The 20,218-nt window shown below is 61.3% G+C and overlaps 1 protein-coding gene across 2 annotated transcripts in view; it reads right to left on the bottom strand.

Annotated features, from left to right (window-relative positions):
• USP2 (ubiquitin specific peptidase 2) overlaps positions 1–20,218 on the bottom strand; it is a 29,093-nt gene that overhangs the window by 3,745 nt on the left and 5,130 nt on the right. Inside the window, exons 2-6 of one of the 2 annotated variants that reach the window (XM_059707632.1) lie at positions 15,784–16,601; positions 1,806–1,856; positions 891–1,014; positions 319–430; positions 104–214 (exon numbers count right to left, since the gene is read on the bottom strand). In XM_059707632.1, coding sequence (XP_059563615.1) covers positions 104–214; positions 319–430; positions 891–1,014; positions 1,806–1,856; positions 15,784–16,560 — 1,175 coding nt within the window. In that variant the 5' untranslated portion in view covers positions 16,561–16,601. Of the gene's footprint in view, positions 1–103; positions 215–318; positions 431–890; positions 1,015–1,805; positions 1,857–5,958; positions 6,332–15,783; positions 16,602–20,218 lie in introns of those variants that run through there. The other variant, XM_059707633.1, reaches the window with a different exon arrangement.

Here is a 20,218-nt window from a genome sequence, read left to right as displayed (position 1 = left end):
ATCTTATCCTAATATTCAAACTTCTCAAGTCACTGCCCCGAGGACGTAGGCAAACACCTCCAGTCCATCCAGTTTTGCTCCCCACGTTCCTCCTCTTACTTACGGAAGGTGATCGAGGTTCTCAGGGGTGGACTTAGGCCTCACTGTGACTCGGTTTACCTCATTGTGCAGCCCATCCAGAAGGAAGCGGAGGAACTCCTGAGCATCCTGCTGACTGAGCCCCCAGAACAGAGAGTGAGCGAGCCCTCCTGGCCCAGGAGCTGCCCCCAGCCCTCCGGGGGGGGGGGGGGTGAGGACGCTTGTTGGCAAGGCCCTTACTTATAGCCCACGAAGCGCGGGGCGTATCTCTGGATCTGGGTCTTGAACTCTGAGGGGCTCACCACGTCATTGAGAGGCGAAGTCCATACAGCCTGGATCAGCTTGGCAAACTCTATCAGGAGGAGAGGGGGAGGGTGGAGGACGGGCGAGGCATTTTCTAGAACCAGCTCTAAAACCAGGGTCCCAGGGAGGAGGAGCCGGGAGGGAAACGGGAGAGGTGCGTAGGAAACACAACGACTAGCCCAAGCTGGTGTGGCTCAGTGGATAGAGCATTGGCCTGAGGACTGAAGGGTCCCAGGTTTGATTCGGTCAAGGGCACAGGCCCGGGTTGTGGGCTTGATCCCGTGGGGGCGTGCAGGAGGCAGCCGGTGCACGATTCTTTCTCATCACTGCTGTTTCTCTCTCTCTCTCTCTCTCTCTCTCTCCCTCTCCCTTCCTCCCTGAAATCAATACAAATACAAATCAATACAAATATATATTAAAACAAAAAAAAAGGCAAGAAAACACAACTCCTAGTGTAGCAACAGTGGAGCAGAAAGGTGTCCAGGGGAGCGCTGTGCGGGCGGGCTCACCTTCCATGAGGGCCGTGTGCGCGTGGCTGCCGTGGCCGAGGTCCCGCAGGTAGAGCCGCTGCAGGCAGTAGTCCCGCAGCTCGCGCGTGTTGCTCAGGCACTGCAGGATGGCGTTCATGAAGCACTGCAGGAAACGCACGTCAGGGGGGCCCTGCGGCACCCACGCCGGTCCCCGCCCGTCCCCCCCCTCCCCTCACCCCCCCCTCCCGCCCAGAGCGGCCCTCCCTCAGCCTCCAGCTCCTCCCCTGGTGAGTGAGTGAAAGGGGCTGTTGGCACAGGTGATGCCACTGGTGACTGCCCAGAGGGTATAGAAAAGGGTGTGGGCGCCGGACAGAGGTGGGCGGGAGCGTGAGCGGTCCTGGGGGAGAAAGGCGCAGCACCTCCTGCTGTGGGCAGGGGCTCCCAGCCGGGAGGGCAGGGGCGGCCAGCGGGGAGGGCAGGGGCGGCCAGCGGGGAGGGCAGGGGCGGCCAGCGGGGAGGGCAGGGGCTCCCAGCGGGGAGGGCAGGGGCTCCCAGCCGGGAGGGCAGGGGCTCCCAGCGGGGAGGGCAGGGCCGGCCAGCCGGGAGGGCAGGGGCTCCCAGCCGCGAGGGCAGGGCCGGCCAGCCGGGAGGGCAGGGGCGGCCAGCCGGGAGGGCAGGGGCGGCCAGCCGGGAGGGCAGGGCCGGCCAGCCGGGAGGGCAGGGGCGGCCAGCCGGGAGGGCAGGGCCGGCCAGCCGGGAGGGCAGGGGCGGCCAGCCGGGAGGGCAGGGGCTCCCAGCCGGGAGGGCAGGGGCGGCCAGCCGGGAGGGCAGGGGCTCCCAGCCGCGAGGGCAGGGGCGGCCAGCCGGGAGGGCAGGGGCTCCCAGCCGCGAGGGCAGGGGCGGCCAGCAGGGAGGGCAGGGGCGGCCCAGGAAAGACGTGGGCCGAGAACTCACCGTGTTCCCAAGGTTGCGCAGGCCGGCCAGACCCTGGGCGCCCTTAGAGTTCTGCAAGCAACGGACACAGGCACATGAGGCGGAGGCAGAGGCGGCGGAGAGGCTCTCTCATGCTCCCGTCGCGGGGCGGGAGCACCGGGCCCCACGTATTTCCCTTCACCCTCAGTCTACACACCTCGTAGGCAAGAAGCCTGGGAATGCCTGCCGTTTCCAGTGCACAGAAATATCTTTAGGGCTTTGCTTTCTTTTATTCCCTTCTCCCCCATCTTTAAGGGACTCTTTAAAAAAAAGCTTTTTATTGAATTCAGAGAGGGAGAGGGAGAGAGAAAGGAACATCGATGATGAGAGAGAATCATGGATCAGCTGCCTCCTGCATGCCCCCTACTGGGGATGGAGCCCGCAACCCAGGCCTCTGCCCTTGACTGGAATCAAACCTGGGACCCGATGCTCTATCCACTGAGCAAACCAGCTAGGGTTTAAGTTACTCTCCATTCTCTGCCATATTGGAGAGTAAGAATTCATATATTTGGGGACATATTTGAGTCCTGATTACAAGAAACTTCAGGTCCCCCATCCAGACACTGTTTCAAGCATCTGTGTCCTAGATGCCTAAAGCGGCTGTCGTCATAGGCACCACAGGAAAAGCTCAATGGGAAGCCATCCTCACTGAGTGTAGATCTCCGGGGGGTGGGAGGGAGGTACCAGGTCAGCCTGCTATTAGGAGCAGCTGCGGGTTCTGTCCAGGTGAGCTCAGTGGTGGCAGCCTGGGAGAGCCGCCCCGCCTGGCCCCGTCCCACATCCCGGCGGCCCCCAGGGGGAAGCTTGTGCTCGCAGGCTGCGGCCGCAGAGGCACACAGCTGCCTACAGGTGCCGCTCTTGCTCTTGCCCTTGTGGAGGTGGTGAGGTTCGAGAGAGAACAGGCGTGTGGGGCAGGGGGAGGGGAGGGGAGGGGCGGCGGGGAAGGGCTCTGCACATGGTGTTTCCAGGTCCATGGCTAGTTCTGGCCCTGCCTCCAAGGAATCAGAAAACCTTCAGGCTCCAAGGGTTAGAGGAGCCGTCTGCAGATGAGCCTGCCCTGCCAACCCGCTCAGAGTGGAGGCCGGGGCAGGCAACTCTGGAGCAACCCTGGCTGGGGCATGTTCAACCTGCTCACCTGATCACAACAGGAGCCTGGAATAACTCAGCTAAAATGACTCATGCCCGGCCCTGGCCACGCCGCTCAGCTGGCTGGAGCGTCATCCCATACACCAGAAGGCCGTGGGCTCGATTCCCGTCAGGGCACATAGCTAGGCTGTGGGTTCAGTCCCCGCGTATGGGTGACAACTGTTCTCTCCCTCCCTCCCTCCCTCTCAAAGCATATCCTTGGGTGAAGATTAAAAAATTAAAAAACAAAATAACTCATGCCCTGTGCTGACAGCCAAAGCCCATGGTTGTCACCTCCAGGGGGAGGGGCGGGGGCTGAAGGAGGCCTTTCCCAGGGCACACATGCTGGGCCACAGGGAGAGGCAGGGAAGGACATATCCAGAAGCGAGAGAAAAGCCCGCTGGCAGCGGGAGGGGCAAGCATTCTTGAAGACGTTGGCTGGGACGAGCGTCTGTGGTCCCAGACACAGCATCTCTGACTGTCTGGACCCCGAGGTTCCGAAGAGGCCCACAACGGAAAGCGCCCCTGGACAGAGGCCTTGGCAGGATGACCTGGGCAAGGGCTCCCCGGGCCCCGCGAAACCGCTGCACCAGCCTGCGGGCATCCTGAGCTCAGCCTGGAGGCCCGGGCGTGTGGACGGCCACGCTCACACCTGCTGTGGGCAGAGCTTTATTAGTTCTCACCCGCGGCACCTCAGACAACATCTGCCCAAACAGGCTGCAGAAGCAGTCACGCTACCACTGGTGACCCTGGCCACGGCCACCAGGGGGCCCTCTGCTGAGAAAGTGGTCACTCAGACCAGGGGCCGCAGGGAGGCATCTGAGGTGTGGGCACTCTAACTCCCGCCGCGGAGGGAGGGTCGGGTCAGGAAGAACCTGTCATCGCCCACTGACTATTCTTTTTTTTATTTTTAAATATATTTTATTGACCCTCTACAGAGAGGAAGGGAGACGGATAGAGAGCTAGAAACATCGATGAGAGAGAAACATTGATCAGCTGCCTCCTGCACACCCCCTACTGGGGACGTGCCCGCAACCAAGGCACATGCCCCTGACCGGAATCGAACCCGGGACCCCTCAGTCCACAGGCTGATGCTCTATCCACTGAGCCAAACCGGCCAGGGCCTTTTCTTTTTTTTTTAATTTTTATTGATTTCAGAAGGAAGGGAGAGAGAGGGAGAGAGAAACATCAATGATGAGAGAATCATTGACTGGCTGCCTCCTGCACGCCCCCACTGGGGATCGAGTTGGCAACCTGGGCATGTGCCCTTGATCGGGATCAAACCCAGGACCCTCAGTCTGCAGGCCGACGCTCTATCCACTGACCCACACCAGCGAGGACTCAGTGACTATTCTTGGGGAACTAGTCCTGCTAATGCCTGTGCACGGGGAGAAGTTCCTTTAAGGCACTGCGAGGACTCAGTGTTTTGGGGGTGTGGGTGGGATATGGGCGGAGGTGCTGTGCCTTTTTCTAAAACTTCCTGAGCTCAGCCCGGCTGGCGGGCTCCGTGGTTGAGTGTTTTCCTGTGAACCAGGAGGTCACGGTAGATTCTGGTCAGGGCACATGCCTGGGCTGTGGACTCCATCCCCAGTGGGGGGAGTGCAGGAGGCAGCTGATCCATGATTCTCTCATCACTGGTTTCTATCTCTTTCTCCCTCTCCCTTTCTCCATAAAATGAGTAAAAATATATATATATTTTTTTGGGGGGGGGGAAATAAAATTTTCTGAGTTCAAAACCACATGCCGATTTCTAAGCGTTCTGTGTAGGAGGCGGGAAGGCGGCGCGGGGCTGGGCAGAGGGAGGCCTGGGCTGGGCACCCCGGGTCCAGGCTGCGGCCAGGCGCGGCTGTGTGCCCAGCCAGGTGTCCCTCTGCCGCCAGGCACGGGCTCCGGGAAGGCCAGACCTTCCACCCACAGAGAAACACGTCCCGGGAGTGACCTTTTCCCGGGAGACAACCTTGCTGATGGGGAGAAGCTGGACCTGGAGGAGCTGGGAGATGCCAGGGGCCTTGCCCCAGGAGAGGACGCCAGGCGCACGCAGAGGCTCACGTGGAGTCTGGATCAGGAACTCCCTTCCCGTTAGCATCGCAAACCTCGCTCCACTCAGTAGAGCCACTGTTCCAGAAAGGCAGGACACAGGCCCGACTCGCCCTCCAGCGAAGGAGTAGAGGCTCAGGAGGCGTCCACCGGGTGAACGCAGGGCAAGAGCTGGGCATAGGGACCGTGTAAGAAAGGCAGCCTGAGGTTTGTCTTCACCCTCCAGACCCCAGTGAAGGGCTTTCCTGCTTACTTCCCGGTGCTCCGCGGGGGTCAGCCCGAGTCCCGGCTGAGCCCAGAGTGGCCCTGGCAGGGGCAGCGGGCGCACCACCAACATGAAGCCGGCCTGTTAGTGAGGCCTGTCAAGTTCTGGCCCTTCTCCCCAAGGCAGGCAGTGCCCAACCTGCACCCCAGCTTCTCTAGGGCGCCTGCCTCATTGAGGGACCCAGCGCCCACTTAGCAGAGCTGGAAAGAAAAGGGAAGTGGCCCTTTTCACGGGCCTGCAACTCCTCTGCCCTCCACAGGGTCAAAGGATCCACTCCCAGCCCTTTGGAATGGGGGTGGGGGTGGGGGTGGGAGGCTTTCCGACCAGCCTTTCTGGCCTGGTTTGGCCTCAGAGTCATCACCCCCGGGGAGACCAGCGAGCCGGCCACCAGGGAACTCGCAGGCCAAGAACAGTCAAGGTTACGCGTTCCTGCACCTGCGTCGACAGGTGCCCGGAACAGAGAGCGCGAGAGTCACCTGGCGCCGGGTGACCGCGGGGAGTCCGGGCCCGGCCCTCCGGAAGGGGAGGGGGCTGCGAGGAGGCGTGGGGCCACCTGGGGCCGGGGATTCCTGCCCGGAGCCGCGGGGAGGAGGTGGGGGCGGGCACAAGCCGTCCTGGCCAAGGTCGCGCGGGGACTCGGGCCCGGGAGGTGGGCGCCCGGGGAGGAGGCGGGGACCGGTCCCGCGGGGTCCCGGGAGCAGCCCGTACCTTGGCTTTGTTGAGCAGGAGCCCCACGAAGGTGGAGAGCAGCAGCGACGGGGACAGCGGGGAGCGCGGCCGCAGCTCCTTGGCGAGGGCGGGGAAGGGGGCGGCCGGGGGCTCCTCGAGCAGCGTCACGGTGTACGAGGTGCGCATGCTGGCTCCGCCCGCGCCTCGGGGGCCAGGGGGGCGCGGGGGCACCGCCCGACCCGGCCGCCGCGCCCGCCGGTAACCGCTGCGGCGCCGCCCGCGCTCCTGCCCCAACCTCCGGGCGCGCGCCGCCAACGCCAACCGCCCGCGCGCCCCGAGCCCGGCCCCGAGCCCAGCCGACTGGCGGCTCCCGCGGCCGGACCGACGTCAGCGCGCCCCGCCTCCGCCGCGCTCCGCGTCCCCCGCCCCGCCCCGCCCCGCTCCCCTCCCCCGCGGGGACCGGCACCCCAGGGAGGGCAGGATCGGGGCGCGGAGCCCCGCACCGGCCTGGGGCTGGGACTCAGGAAACTCCCTGAGGCGGCAGAGGACGCGGCCCCAAACTGAGTGTCCGTCAGCCGGCGAGCCCCCCGCGGCGGCGCACAGCCCGACACGTGGGCGGGCGGTCCCGGCGGGAGCCCTGCGGGTCCGCACCGGAGGCTCCGCCCGGGAGAGCGCTCGAGCGCGCAGACGGCTGTGCTGCGCGAGGCCGGGCGCTCCGCCTGCTGGGAGCCCAGCGCCCAGGCGGCGAGGGTGCGCGAGCCCAGGTCGGGGGCAGATTTCCAAGGCCCCGCCCCCTGCCCTCGCTCGGCCGGGTGTTGAGAGGCGATGTTCCTATTTTATAAGGCCCCGAAGGTAAGGACCTTTTCTGGCCTCTTCTCCGCAATCACTCCCTTTCTCACAGAGCCGCAGTTTCTGTCCTGTGTTTTGGAGGTGGGGGTAAAAACAATGGTGTGTGTGTGGGGGGGAGGGGGTGCCCAGCTGGCATGGGAGTGAGGCTACCACTCCGACCCCAGGCTGGCGGTGCCTGAAGGTCAGGGGTCCGGCGTTTTCCGATGCTCCACCCCTTACTCGCCAGGACCCGCCCGGAATCAGAGACAGTTTTGCCCGGGCGGCTACTGTTAGCTGTATTTTTAGCATCTCCAATCCTTGGAGGCCAGCGGGGCCTGTTCTTCCCGCATGCCCTTCCCCGCATGCACACGCACCCTGCACACAGGCTTAAAGCCCTGAGGACTTGTCCCGGCCACCCCGAAAGCGGCAGTTTCATGCTAATGATGGTGTTGGGGGCGGGAGGCAGGACCTGCAGAGCTTCCGCTTGGTGATAAAAGAGGGCGCTGGCGTTCAGAGGGGTGGTCTCCCCGTCACTGTGCTCCCCAGTGACCTGTCCTGGCCCCTGGACAGAGCACAGCCAGCCCTTCTCTGCGCGCCTGCTTTTTAACCACAGCCCTCGCGTTCACTGGCACACGGTCACGTCGCATCTCTTCCCTGAGACACCGAGCACCCTCCCGGTTCTCGCCTCTGGCCCGGAGCCGTGAGCGGTCCGGTCTGTGGTGTGTGGAGCTATGTCCGTGGCTCCCCGCGCGGTCACCACCAGCCTGCTCTCCTCTCTCTGCCCCAGCACCGCCTCTGATTACGCTTACTGAAGCTTCAGCCAGGCGCTGGCTAAGTGCTGTGGATAAACGATCGCAGTGAGGTCCATCACCGCACAATGCGCAGTAACTATGGCCTCTGTTTCACAAAGAACCCTGAGCCCTGAGAGTCGGATGACTTGCCAGGACCACAAGCTAATGAATGTCAGCCTGGGGCTTCGAAGCCAGGCCTGTCCTACAGCAAAACTCATGCTCCTAACGACGGGGAGATTGTGGCCTGGCCTTCCTGGGCTGCTGCTTGCCTCCTTATAAATCAGAGGTGGCTTGTTTTCTCCAAAGCCTCCGTAATGGCCACCCCCCCCCCCCTCCAGCTCTGAGCCCCGCAGCAGCACCCACGGTCTGCGGGCACCCGGACGTCTCTCTCTGCTGTCGGGGCTCTTAGACTGGGGGACGGTCTGATTGTGGGGGACTGTGCCATCACTGGAAGCGCCTCATGGACAGGGTTGTGGGTTCGTGATAAATAGCGCTCTCATTTCTGAAGGGGGCCAGGCCAGGCTCTCAGGGCATCCTGGGAGTCCCCCGAGCCTGTGCCAGTGGGTGGGTCTGAGTTGCATGCGGAAGTGGGTGCTGCAGGGGGCAGTTTCCAGCAGCACCCGCCCCTGCAGCAGAGGGCCCGCCTCCCTCTGACCGCAGCCATCGCTGCATGCAGGACACCACTGCTTCCTGCCAGATGCTGCCCCTCTTCCTGGGTGCAGAGGCTGTGGGCATGGCTGGGGGCTGGGGCGGGGCAGGTGGGAGCCCTTCACCCTGGAGCCTCTGAGAAGGCTCGGAGGAGGGAGAGAGTTCACAAGGTCATCTTGCTAAGCAGGTCTGCACCACCAGCAGACTGTGGCTCATTCTTCCACTAGCCAAGCCCCCTGGAGACTCTCTCTCTTTAGTGCCATTTCCTAACCCTCCTGAAGACGTTTCTCACTAATTCTAGAGCGAGAGGAAGGGAGAGAGAGAGAGGAACACTGATCCGTCGCTTCAGGCACGCGCCCCGACCAATCGATTGGGAATGGAACCCAAGACCCTTTAAGGCACAGGAAGGCGCTCTAATCACTGAACCACACCAGCCAGGGCCAGGGCCATTTCTGGACGTGGAAGAGGTAAAGGATATACAGCCAGCCTCCTGTATCTGTGGGTTTCACACCCACAGACTCAACTAACTTCAAGTTTAAAATATTTTTTAAAAAATGTCAGAAAGTTTCACAAAGCACAGCTTGAATTTGCAATGTGCAGGGCGCTACGCTGATCCCGTGAGTGAAGCGATGTGAGCGCGTTCTGCCGCAGCTGCACGTAGGCAGAGGTCAGTGGGAGCGCGATGCCCTGATGGAAGAGGCTGCCCATCTGTGGGTTTCGGTATGGGGCCGGGGTGGGGGGGTCCTGGAACCAATTCCCAGCGGATCCTGAGAGGGGACTAGTCCCCTGATCTGAATCTGGCTCTGGCCCCCTGACTCTGGTGGAGCAGGGTTCGCGCTCAGAGGCTGCCTGCCCCTGGCAGCACAAGTCATTTTCTCCCCCTCGAATACCCCCTGGCCTGGATGGAGCATAAATGAAGCCAGAGGTAGTTCTGTGAGAGCAAGACTGACTGTGCCGCCCGCCAGCCTGGCTCAGTGGTTGAGCGACGACCTATGAACCAGGAGGTCACGGTTCAATTCTCCGTCAGGGCACATGCCTGGGTTGAGAGCTCGATCCCCAGGGTGGGGCCTGCAGGAGGCAGCGGATCAAGAGGAGATATATGTATACATACATGTATATGAAAAAGACTGCATGTAGCCTGCTTCTGCAAGCCTCAGTGGGCAGCTGGGCCAGGGTTTGCTCAGGCCCAGGCAATGTCTCAGGCCAGCGGCGGCTCCTGCACACAGCCCGTTCTCGCTGCCCTGCCTGCGGGCAGACTGGTGGCTGATTGGTTGTAGGGGTTCCGGGTCCTTGTTGGGGGCTGAGCTTTTAGTCCACACGTGCCCTTGGACGGGAAGGCCAGTGGGAAGCTCTGCTTCCTGGCATCACTCACACCCCAGGAGGCCACAGGCAGTCTGGCCTAAACCAGCCGGTTCCGGAGGTCCCACACACTTCCCTCTCTTGCTTGTACCTCTGTCTAGGGCACCCGTTTTATGTCTCCATTGAGGTCAGAGGGTGCAGGGGCCCCTGTACAGCGCTGGGCCCTGAACATGATGTTCATTTCTATAGCCCATGGCCAGTGGAGTGGCACCTCCAGGGAGGGGGCCTTGGCCAGGCCGGACTAACTTCTGCCTGGCCCAGCTCCACCAGCACCACGGAAACTCCTGGGCTGGGGTGGGGGAGGAGGCAGGGAGGATGGGGCTGGGCACTGATTGGGGACACAGCTGGGCAAGGCTGCACAGGGCCACTGCCAGGCCACAGCCCACGCTGGCCTTCCAGGAATGAGCCCGCGGTGTCCTGCAGGCTCTGACCACAAACCACAAGCCGCCTGCCCTTTCCCCGCAGCTGGTCCTGGCCCTGGCCCTGGCCCCCTCTGGCTCAGGGTCCCCTCTGAGGGACCTTTCCATGCTGTCAGCACAGATTCAAGCCTCGGGGAGTCCAGCTCCTCAGGGCGGCCAACAGGGTGAGGACAGGCCAGGGGTCTCGGGCAGCCAAGCTGCACAAACAGGACGGCAGTGAGTGGGGAACAGCAAGGCAGCGGGGGCGAGGGGGTCACACCCTCCTTCAGGAGCTCGGGTGGTCCTCCCTCCCTAACCGGTCCCGCCCCCCCCGCCCCCTTCCCCCCCTCCCCGGCACTGCAGGCAGCGGTCGGGTCCAAAGTCCCATGAGAGAGACAAATCACATGCCCTCAGCTTATATAACCTGCCTGCCACCGAACAGCTGGGACCCGGAGCTTCAAGAGATGAGTCAGCAGCCCGGGGCAAGCAGGACCTAGGACCCCAGGGCCCAAGTGCTTTAGGGCCCGGGGCAGAGGGCACGGGCGCAGGGGAGACCAGCCAGGCCAGGATCCCAGCCTCGGGTCCTGCGCTGCCTCTGAACAGCAGGTGCCTGGCCTGGCGACTGATCTGGAGGCCTGGGCCACCCCTAGCTCTTCCTGGGGACCGGTGAGTGTGGCCTGGGCAGGGCAGGTTGCAGCAGGGCTGAGGCTGAAGGCAGAATGCCAGGGCGGGGAGGGAGCAGCTGGCGGGGTGGCGTGGAGGAGGATTAGGGCGGATTGTGTGGGAACAGCGTGTCCTTGGGCCCAGGAACAGGAGCGGTGGGCGGGGAGGGGTGGGGGCAGACCAGGTTGGGTACGTGGGCTCCCGTGTCTCTGCAGGGTCAGGCCACCTGGTGTAGATCGCCCCCTGGGGGTAGTGAAAACAGTACCAGTTTTTTAAACCCTCACATCCTCCCTCTCCAATGTGTCTGCGTTTTACACTTGATCTTAGCCAAAAGGCCGAGAAGCGATGTGTCTGCGTTTTAAACAGAAGGTGGAGCCTGGCTAGCCCTCACTGCCCTTGGCCGAGCGACGCCCTGTGGACTGGCATCTGGTTGGTGCTTAGGCAGCAGGAGGGGTCATTCAGAATTCATGCCGCCCCCCACCCCGTCCTTACTGTGCTCAGTTGAGTCTGTGATATTCCAAGTTCATGTTGGCCGCCAGGAGGGAGTCTGGTTAGAGCTGAAGTGCCCTGGCCGGCCTGCTTCTGACCTTCTGACCTCCTTGCGGAAAGCCAGCTGTGGTGAAGCCGGCTGCCGCCCCAGGCCCAGGCGGTGCCCCCTTACCTCTCTCCTCCGAGGCTGCTCCCTCCCCTCTCTGGGGGGCTGCCAGATGCCCCTTCCTGTCCCTTCCCCCAAAGTTTACAGGGACTCCCCGACAGACATCGACACTGCAGTGGCTTCACATTCCTCCACTCCCATTACCCGCGCTCAGCCCGTGGCACCCTGTGAGGCGGGCAGGCTGGTGTGGCCGCCCCTTCTATGGACGAGGGGTCAAGGTAAAGAGGCAAATGCAGCTTCCAGCAGCCGCAGCCCGTCCTGGCCACGCCCTCGCCCTCCACCTATGACACCTGAAAACAAGGAGGGCTGGTCCCATTGCCACTGTTTTAAGAACTCATTTCCCGCCCAACCTGGCCAGCATGGCTCAGGGGTTGAGCGCTGACCTATGAACCAGGAGGTCACAGTTTGATTCCTGGTCACGGCACATGCCCGGGTTGCGTGCTCGATCCCCAGTCGAGGGGTGTGCAGGTCAATGATTCTTTCATCATTGATGATTCTCTCTCTCCTTCGCTTTTCCTCTCTGAAATCAATAAAAATACTAAATAAAAAAAGAACTTATCCCCCCCTTAAACGTGAATGCCCTGGGGCAGGCGCCAGCTCACACAGCTCGCGGCCCCTGGGAGGGGTGAGGGGATGGACACCCTTGCACACCCGCTACACGCCAGGCCCTTTCCTGTACCACCTGCGATTCGTCATGCTGACTGTGAAGAGGAAACAGACTCGGAAGGCGAGGAGTTTCTCTGGGGTCACACCGCTCGGAGCTGAGCGCCCGGACTGTGTGCGTGGAAGGGAGGGCCCCTCAATGCAGATGCGCACAGAAACTGGTTTTAGAAAGCGGCGGCCAGGCCCCTGAGCGGGGCTGCTCTCATCGCAGCAAAGTGCAGGCTGAGCAGCGAGGAGAGGGGCGAGCCAGGCCTCACACCACCGCTCTCCTGGCCGCAGCCTGGCACTGGCTTGGTGGCAGGGCATGGCTGGCACTGCTTGTGGGCGGTGAGGTGTTCTGAAGGAAGGAGGGCTATTGGGGTGCCTAAGTGTCCCCAGGGCAACTGGCCACTCCCCCGAGGCCCTCTCTCAGCACTTCCCCTGGGGGAGGGGCCTGGTGTCTGCTTGGATGGGGGAGGGCACGGGCTCCTGGGAGGCTGGGATGTGCTGCGTGGGGAGGAGGCAGAGCCCAGTGTTCTCACCTCAGAGCAGGAGATGCTGCTTCCTCCCAAAGCCTTTAGGACCTGGGCCCCTCCACAGAGGGCCATGTTCTAGTCACCCCTGAGATGGGCAGCGCCAGCCGTGCCCGTGGGGGGCGAGACACACTCCCACCCCAGCAGCTGTTCCTCCGAGAGTTCACACCTGTCTCTCGGCAGCTCTACCATGTCTCACTCCTACCCCAGCCCCGGCAGCCACCCACCCGGCGGCACCCGTGGTCCTTCGGATGCCTCCCGGGCCAAGACTCTCTAGTCAGGTTGGCAAAGCCGTCCTCTCCAGACGTTAGCGATGCCAGGCTTCGGGGTCTGTGGCCTGAAGCCCGCCCGAGCTGCACTCCTGCTCAGAGGATTTCTTACTTGGTTTTGAACTTGAAGCAGTCTTTTTTTAAAATCCATCCTCTGACAAAGGCTTTACTGACAACTTTCCATACAGTTAGTAAAAATATACGAAATACAGAGCACAGCAGACAGCATTTCGTACACTAGAAACCAACATGGCGGAAACACCTTCTCCTCACGGGAAAAAAGCCCCAAACCCTAAGCACTTAGTTTTGGTGGGAACAGGACTGCGGTCTCCCACCTAATGAACCAAAACAGCCCAGCAGAAAGCTCTAACCAGGGGGTAGGACTGAGGCAGCGGGTCAGATGTTAAAATAACTTCAGCATTTCTTATTGTGAGAGAGCGATAGGGTACAAGAAGGCACACATCTTAGGAGTATGGGCAGAGCACATACAGGAGACACAACGCCTAACTCTCCTGCCTTTATGCTAGCCAGTGGTCGGCAAGCTCATTCGTCAACAGAGCCAAATATCAACAGTACAACGATTGAAATTTCTTTTGAGAGCCAAATTTTTTAAACTTAAACTCTATAGGTAGGTACATTGTTACTAACTTAACACACTTCGTACCACTCAGGAGTTTTCGCGTGTTTCGCGCACCATCTGTTAAGGACCACTCACAAGTGTTCTCGTTTTTCACGCCCATGGAAAAAGGAGCGAATCTAGATACTTTTGTAAATTTTGTTTGGTCCCTCTTCATAGAGGAAAATGTTTTACGCAGTACCATACGTTAAAAAAGGACTAGGAACTTTAATTGTTTAATTGTTTTTGTAAATAAAAATGTTATAATGATTGAAAAACAACACCTAAAGTGCATTATGATGATTTAAATAATGTGCAGTTTGCCCAAAAACGTGCGGTCCCTGGTGTATGTCTTAGAGATTTCTATGCGGTACGCAATGTGTTAATTAGGGTGCTCCTAAGGCTTAGGAAGAGCCACACTCAAGGGGCCAAAGAGCTGCATGTGGCTCGCGAGCCGCAGTTTGCCGACCACTGTGCTAGCCTATCCATCTGTTCACCCATCCACCCACCCACCAACCCATCCATCCATGCATTATCCATATGTCCATCCATCGACCCACCCATCTAGCCATTCATCCACCTACTCAACCATCCATCCATCCACCCACCCACATCCATCCATCCATCCATCCACCCACTCACCCACCCATTCATCCATCCACCCTTCCATCTATCCATTCATCCATCCATTCACCCACCCACATCCATCCATCCATCCATCCTTCCATCCATCCACCCACCCACCTCTCCATCCATCCATCTATCCATCCATCCATCCATCCACCCACCCACCTCTCCATCCATCCATCCATCCATCCATCCACCCACCCACCCATCCACCCACCCACCCATCCATCCACCCTTCCTTCCATCCACCCACCCACCCACCCACCCATCCATTCATCCATCCATCTACCCATCCATCCATCCATCCATCCATCCATCCACCCACCTACCCACCCACCCATTCATCTAGCCATCCATCCATCCACCCACCCACCCACCCATCCATTCATCCATCCATCCACCCACCTACCCACCCATCCATCCATCCACCCACCCACCCATCCACCTACTCACCCATCCATCCATCCACCTATCCACCCACCCATCCATCCACCCTTCCTTCCATCCACCCACCCACCCACACATCCATCCATTCATCCATCCATCCATCCATCCATCCATCCACCCACTCATCTACTCACCCATCTATCCATCCACCCATCCATCCATCCATCCATCCATCCATCCATCCATCCATCCATCCCTTCATCCACCCACCCACCCACATACCCATCCATTCATCCATCAATCCATCAATCCACCCATCCATCCATCCATCCCTTCATCCACCCACCCACCCACCCACACACCCATCCATTCATCCATCAATCCATCCATTCATCCATCCATCCATCCATCCATCCATCCATCCATCCATCCATCCACTCATCTACCCATCCATCCATCCATCCACCCACCCACCTACCCACCCATCCACCTACCCACCCACCCATTCATCCATCCATCTAGCCATCCACCCACTCATCTACCCACCTACCTACCCATCCACCCATCTGTCCACTCACTCACCCTCCATCCTGCAGAGTTCTGTGCTGCTCTGGTACATGCTGAGGGGTCTAGAGACATCCTTTCTTTTTCATCCCCAGAGCACTTGCCACTTAGTAGGTTACCAATGACCACAGACAAGACCAAATGAAGTCTGTGTCCCCCGGAGGGAGTGTTCAGGGATTAGATGCGAGGGAGATGCTGCCAGCCTTTGCTCAGTCTCCAGGAGAGTCCCACCCTCACCCGGCCCAGATATTAGCTTGTCTAGAGCCAGAGACAAAAATGTCTCCAAAGACACAGGAGACGGAGGCTGTCCAGTTGCCTGGGCCTGAGCCAGCCAGTGTCAAACAGTGGAGAATCCCTCGCCCCAGTGACCAGGCCCACCTACCCCAGTGACCAGGCCACCTGCCCCAGTGACCAGGCCACCTGCTAAGCGGTCTCCAGGCTGGGAGAGAGCCCGAGCAGGAGAGACATGATGTGCACAGAGGCCTCGCACCACAGGGACCAGGTGGTCCGGGGCTTCAGCACCCCACAGGAGGGGGCCAGGCCTGCACGGGGCCCTGGCCTGTGGGGTAAGAACTGTGGAGTATGTGGGGGTCTCTGAGTATTTCCAGGAGCACTGCTGGACTGTCCTCACATGCACAGATCCTGAGTGGGTTTCCCGGGGAAACGGGAAACTTTGGAGCAGGGCAGGAGCCATCAGGGCACCAGCCATGCCCGGCTGGTCCCCACCAGGGCTGCAGGAGCAGCGGCTCGGGCTGGGCCAGGAGGCTCGGGGAGAAGCCCTCTGCCTGGATCGTCAGCAGATGGAAATCCTTCCTGCAGTCTGGCTCTTCCCGGTCAGTGGCCCCTCCCCAGCCCCTCACTGGGTCCCCCAGGGGCAAACTCACCGTGGTGTCCTGTCCTGGGGAGCTGCTGCGGCTGGGCCCAGGGGCCAGGCCCTTCCCCTTCTCCCACAGAGTGTACCGGGCGCTGGGTCGGTAGGTGGGGCTGAGGACTTCAGGGACTCGAGAGGGAGGAGCCTGGGCAGGAAGCTGAGGGATGCTGCCCTTGCGCCCGTAGTTCTCCAGGTAGTCGGCCAGGTACTCCGAGCGGCTGGCTGCCTGGTAGAGGCCCTGCAGGGCACACAGCTCCCGGCGGGTGCGGGCCAGCCCGGGGCTGCGGCCCAGGGTCCCGGGGTCCAGGCGGTAGCTCTCCGAGGCCCGCAGGCTGGAGAAGTCCCTGGCCAGGTCGAGCTGACTGCTGGACTTCTTCTGCGTCAGGGGCAGCCCCTGGCTCCGGGCACTCATAGGCAGGTAGCCCAGGGAGCTACTGGTCACTCCATACGGGAATCCGCTGCCCCCACTGAGTCCGCTCCCTACTGGCCGCTCGAGGCCTCGAGCCTGGCTCTCCGCCTTCTTACCACCCCCGAGGACATCTGGTCTCAGCAGGGGGCGGCCCCGGTCATAATCCAGAATGGAGGAAGGGCCATAGGTACTGGGCCGGGTGAGGAAGCTGGCTGGGGGGCCTGGCTTGAAACCCCGCTTCTCCTTCTCTAGGAAGGAGGCAGCCAGGGTGGCGCCGTAGGAGGAGGGGGTGTAGGAGCCATAGCCTGACTTGGCGTAAGGGGTGTCTGCGTAGCGTGCTGAGTCCGTGTAGCGCTTCAGCGTGGAGGAGAGCTGGGACATCCTTCGGGGCTGTGCTCAGTGGGGACCGGGAGCCTCATGGGCTGAAAGACAAGGAAAGGTCATCAGAGGGCCCTGCCGGGGGTCGGCTCCCAACGTTCCTGCTCCCTCATCCTCCACCTCCGGAAGGAACCCTGGATCTCAACTAGGGACCACACAGTCCCTTTCCACAAGAGGCTGGCCCGCCGCTGAGCAACATGCCTCTGCATGGTGCACACACAGGTGGGCGTGCAGGGCTGCACACATCCAGGCATTCACACTTCGGGAGAGCACAGAGGGGGACTGGCTTTGATGAGCCACCAGGGCAGTCAGTCTCAGCACCTCGTGGCCTCCCTGAGTGCCCCCCTCCGAACACCAACATGCCAGCAGGAACTGCCCTCTGCAGCCTCCAGCCACACACACAACCCCAGCACGGTCCAGCGCTCCTCCTCGGCCTCTGCAGAACCTTGGTGGGAGGCTGCACTGCCCTTGCCCTCGCCCTCTGAGAGAGCCTGGACAGTGCAAGAGTCAAGACCATCCCACTCCCATCTGACTCATGGGACGAGTGGGAGTCTTTGGAATTAGACTGTCTGAGCCGGAAAGACCAGAGGATCCTTGGATCAGATTCCTGGTGAGGAAAGCAGGCTCCTGAGAGGGAGCGGGGTGGGGAGGGGAGGAGAGTGAGCAGGTGCCGGGAGGCGGCTTGACCTGGGTCTCCACACTCCATCCCCGAGCCCTTCCCTGACACACCCGCTGCAGTGGCAGGACCCACCCTCACCCTGAGCTGAGTCTCCTTCCTGCTCTAAGTGGATCAGAGCACCGTGGCCTCCAGGAGGCCCTGCCAGGTCCATGCCCAGCTGCTCCTGGTGAGGAGGACGTGCCCCTAGACCCGTCCGTGGTTGGCAAACCACAGCTTGTGAGCCACATGCGGCTCTTTGGCCCCTTGAGTGCGGCTCTTCCACAAAATACCACGTGCGGGCGTGCACGTACAGTGCGATTGAAACTTCATGGCCCATGCGCAGAAGTCGGTATTTTGTGGAAGAGCCACACTCAAGGGGCCAAAGAGCCACACTCAAGGGGCCAAAGAGCCGCATGTGGCTCGAGAGCTGCAGTTTGCCGAGCCACAGTTTGCCGACCACTGTCCTAGACTCTAGAGCAGTGGTTTTCAACCTTCTGGCCCTTTAAATACAGTTCCTCATGTTGTGACCCAACCATAAAATTATTTTCGTTGCTACTTCATAACTGTCATGTTGTGACTATTATGAATCGTCATGTAAATATCTGACACGCAGGATGGTCTTAGGCGACCCCTGTGAAAGGGTCATTCAACCGCCAAAGGGGTTGCGACCCACAGGTTGAGAACCGCTGCTCTAGAGGCTGCCATCCTGCACTGCCGGTGCACACGCCATGTTGCCCCAGGCGCTCACGCTGGGGAGATCTGGTGAAGGAACACAGACCAGCAGAGCCAGGATGGGAACCCAGGCCCTTCAGGTTTCCAGCCCAGTGCTCTTTACACATGACCTTGATTCACGCCTCCCATCAAATGCAGGCTCACTCGGGACCCCCAGAGTCCCTTCCTCACCCCCAAAGCGCAGGCTTTATCTGCAGTGGACTGGAGGGCACAGAGGCTTTGGAGAGAGCAGCAGGTAGGATCAGGCCCCTTTCCTGAGGGCCACCGGGAGCCCTTGGGGTGGGGGTGGTGTGGAGAGCCGCCCAGGACCCCCGGAGCAGTGTGTGCAGGCGCGGGCTGTGACGCCCTGTGACGGACTCGCTGGGTGACTCTGCCCTCGTCATTTCACCCTCCGACCCTCGAGTCCCAGCGTTCTCACCGTAAAGCAAGTATAACATCATTGCCATCCTCCCTCCCTCACAGGGCTGCTGTGAGGAGTTAAGTGAGATAATGACACGGGAAAGCCCTCCACAGGACAGCTATTGCCCCGCCCCTCCCCCCCCCCCCCCCCCAGGCCAGGCAGCCTGTCCGCCCCGCCCTTGGTGAGCCTGGAATAAGTTAAGGTAGGGCTGGGTCCCTCCCAGTTGCGGTGGCTTCTGACCTCAGCCTTGAGCACTCAGATTCCCCGCAGCCCCCAGTGACCTGTACCCCCTCTTCGGGGGTAGCTGTTTAGGAGGCAGTGGCAGCAATGTGGCCGCATAGCATAGGAGGCAGCCTGCAGCTTGCCAGGCCTGCAGCTCAGCCCATCAGGGCAGAGAGGAGCTGGCGCCAAGCCCCACACACCGAGGGCTTGGCAGAGGCACTAGAAACTCGGTCCATGCCAGGCTTGGGGTCAGTGCAGGGGGAGATCGCAGATGGCAATGTTCACAGGGCTCCAGAACAAAACGTCTAAGGTTCTGGAGACCTCCGGCAGTTTCCAGCCCAGGCTGCCTCCGACGAATCCGGCCCACATCTATTGTCTGACTTTCTCCCACCTGCTGGCCCCGGCCTTCACGCATGCTCCCTGGCCCGCTGTGCTCCCACCTCCAGCGCCATCTCCACACCTTTCTAGGGAAGGGTGGCTGGGGAAGCCCTTATTCAGGGTTGGGGAAACCATGAGCTTTCCTCGCATCGACTTAACTTTCTAGGGTGCAGAGAAGGAAGCGCGTGAGAGCTGCGGGAGGCTGGGGAGGAACAGGCAGAGGCCTGGGGCTGGGGCCCAGTCCGGTCGGGCTGTTTCACTATTGATGAGGACGCCATCAATAATTCACCGTCACAGAAACTCCGGGTCTCGGGAGCCGGGCTCCAGGACACTGAGAGGCCAAGCAGATACGACCTGCCACTCCATGCCTTTCTGCCTCGGGCCAGGGCTGTCTCCCTCCCCCACGCCCGGCTCCTGGGAGGTGGCTCTCTGTGCAGCGCCCAGCTCATGACCTCTCCTGGCTGCTGACGGTGCAGAAGGGCTGTCGCCAAGCTAGGTGCAGCCTGGACAGGGACTGACGGACAGACGGACAGATGGACAGCTCTGGGACAGCTCATGAGCAGCCCTGGGAAGAATTGGGGCTGGAGGTAGACCACACCTTCTGGCCCCAGAGTCCCAGGGGGGCTCCTAAATCCCTGCTTTCCCGTCTGCTCCCGTCTGGTGAGCAACTGGCAGACCTCGCCACCCCTGGAAGCTGCCCCGGAGACGGGGGTGGGGGGGTGGGGGGTGTCCTGCTCCCACACACAGCCTTCTGGAAGCTGCCTGCCAGCACTGAGCTCTGTCTGGCTCACAGTCCGCGCGTCTGGCAGAGGGTCCCTGTTGGGGCCGAGGCCTGGAGCATGCCTATTTCCCTCCCCCGCCCCGCCCTGCCCTGCTGTCTCACTCTTGAGACAAGTGCTAGTGCCTTCCAGGGGAGCAGACAGGTTGGGGTGGGCCCCGCTCCTCCCGGCATTACCTGGTAGGGCTGACCCCGGAGGCTGCATCCCACACCTCAGGTGGGAGACCAGGCCAGGCCCTGGTGGTATCCTTGCCACACAAGCCAGGGGCAGGACTGGCACGCACGGGGCTACGCAGAGATTCGTTGCCACAGGAACAGCCTGAACAGAATGGCCTTTCCATGGGGCAGTGGGAGGCATGCTGATTGGCTGGGGCAACCTCCTCCCCGTCCCTGCCCAGTGGGGGGTCCTGCTGCCTGGCTTCTGCCCGTGTGCCCAGCGCTGGCAAGTACAGGCATGTGGCTCCAGAAGGCACCGCCCAGGTGCCAGCCGCCT

This window comes from Myotis daubentonii, chromosome 9 (genome assembly GCF_963259705.1).
Source record: "Myotis daubentonii chromosome 9, mMyoDau2.1, whole genome shotgun sequence".
NCBI classification, from domain to species: domain Eukaryota; kingdom Metazoa; phylum Chordata; class Mammalia; order Chiroptera; family Vespertilionidae; genus Myotis; species Myotis daubentonii.
The sequence above is the reverse complement of the archived record's forward strand: the minus strand, read 5'-3'. Positions and strand labels throughout refer to the sequence as shown.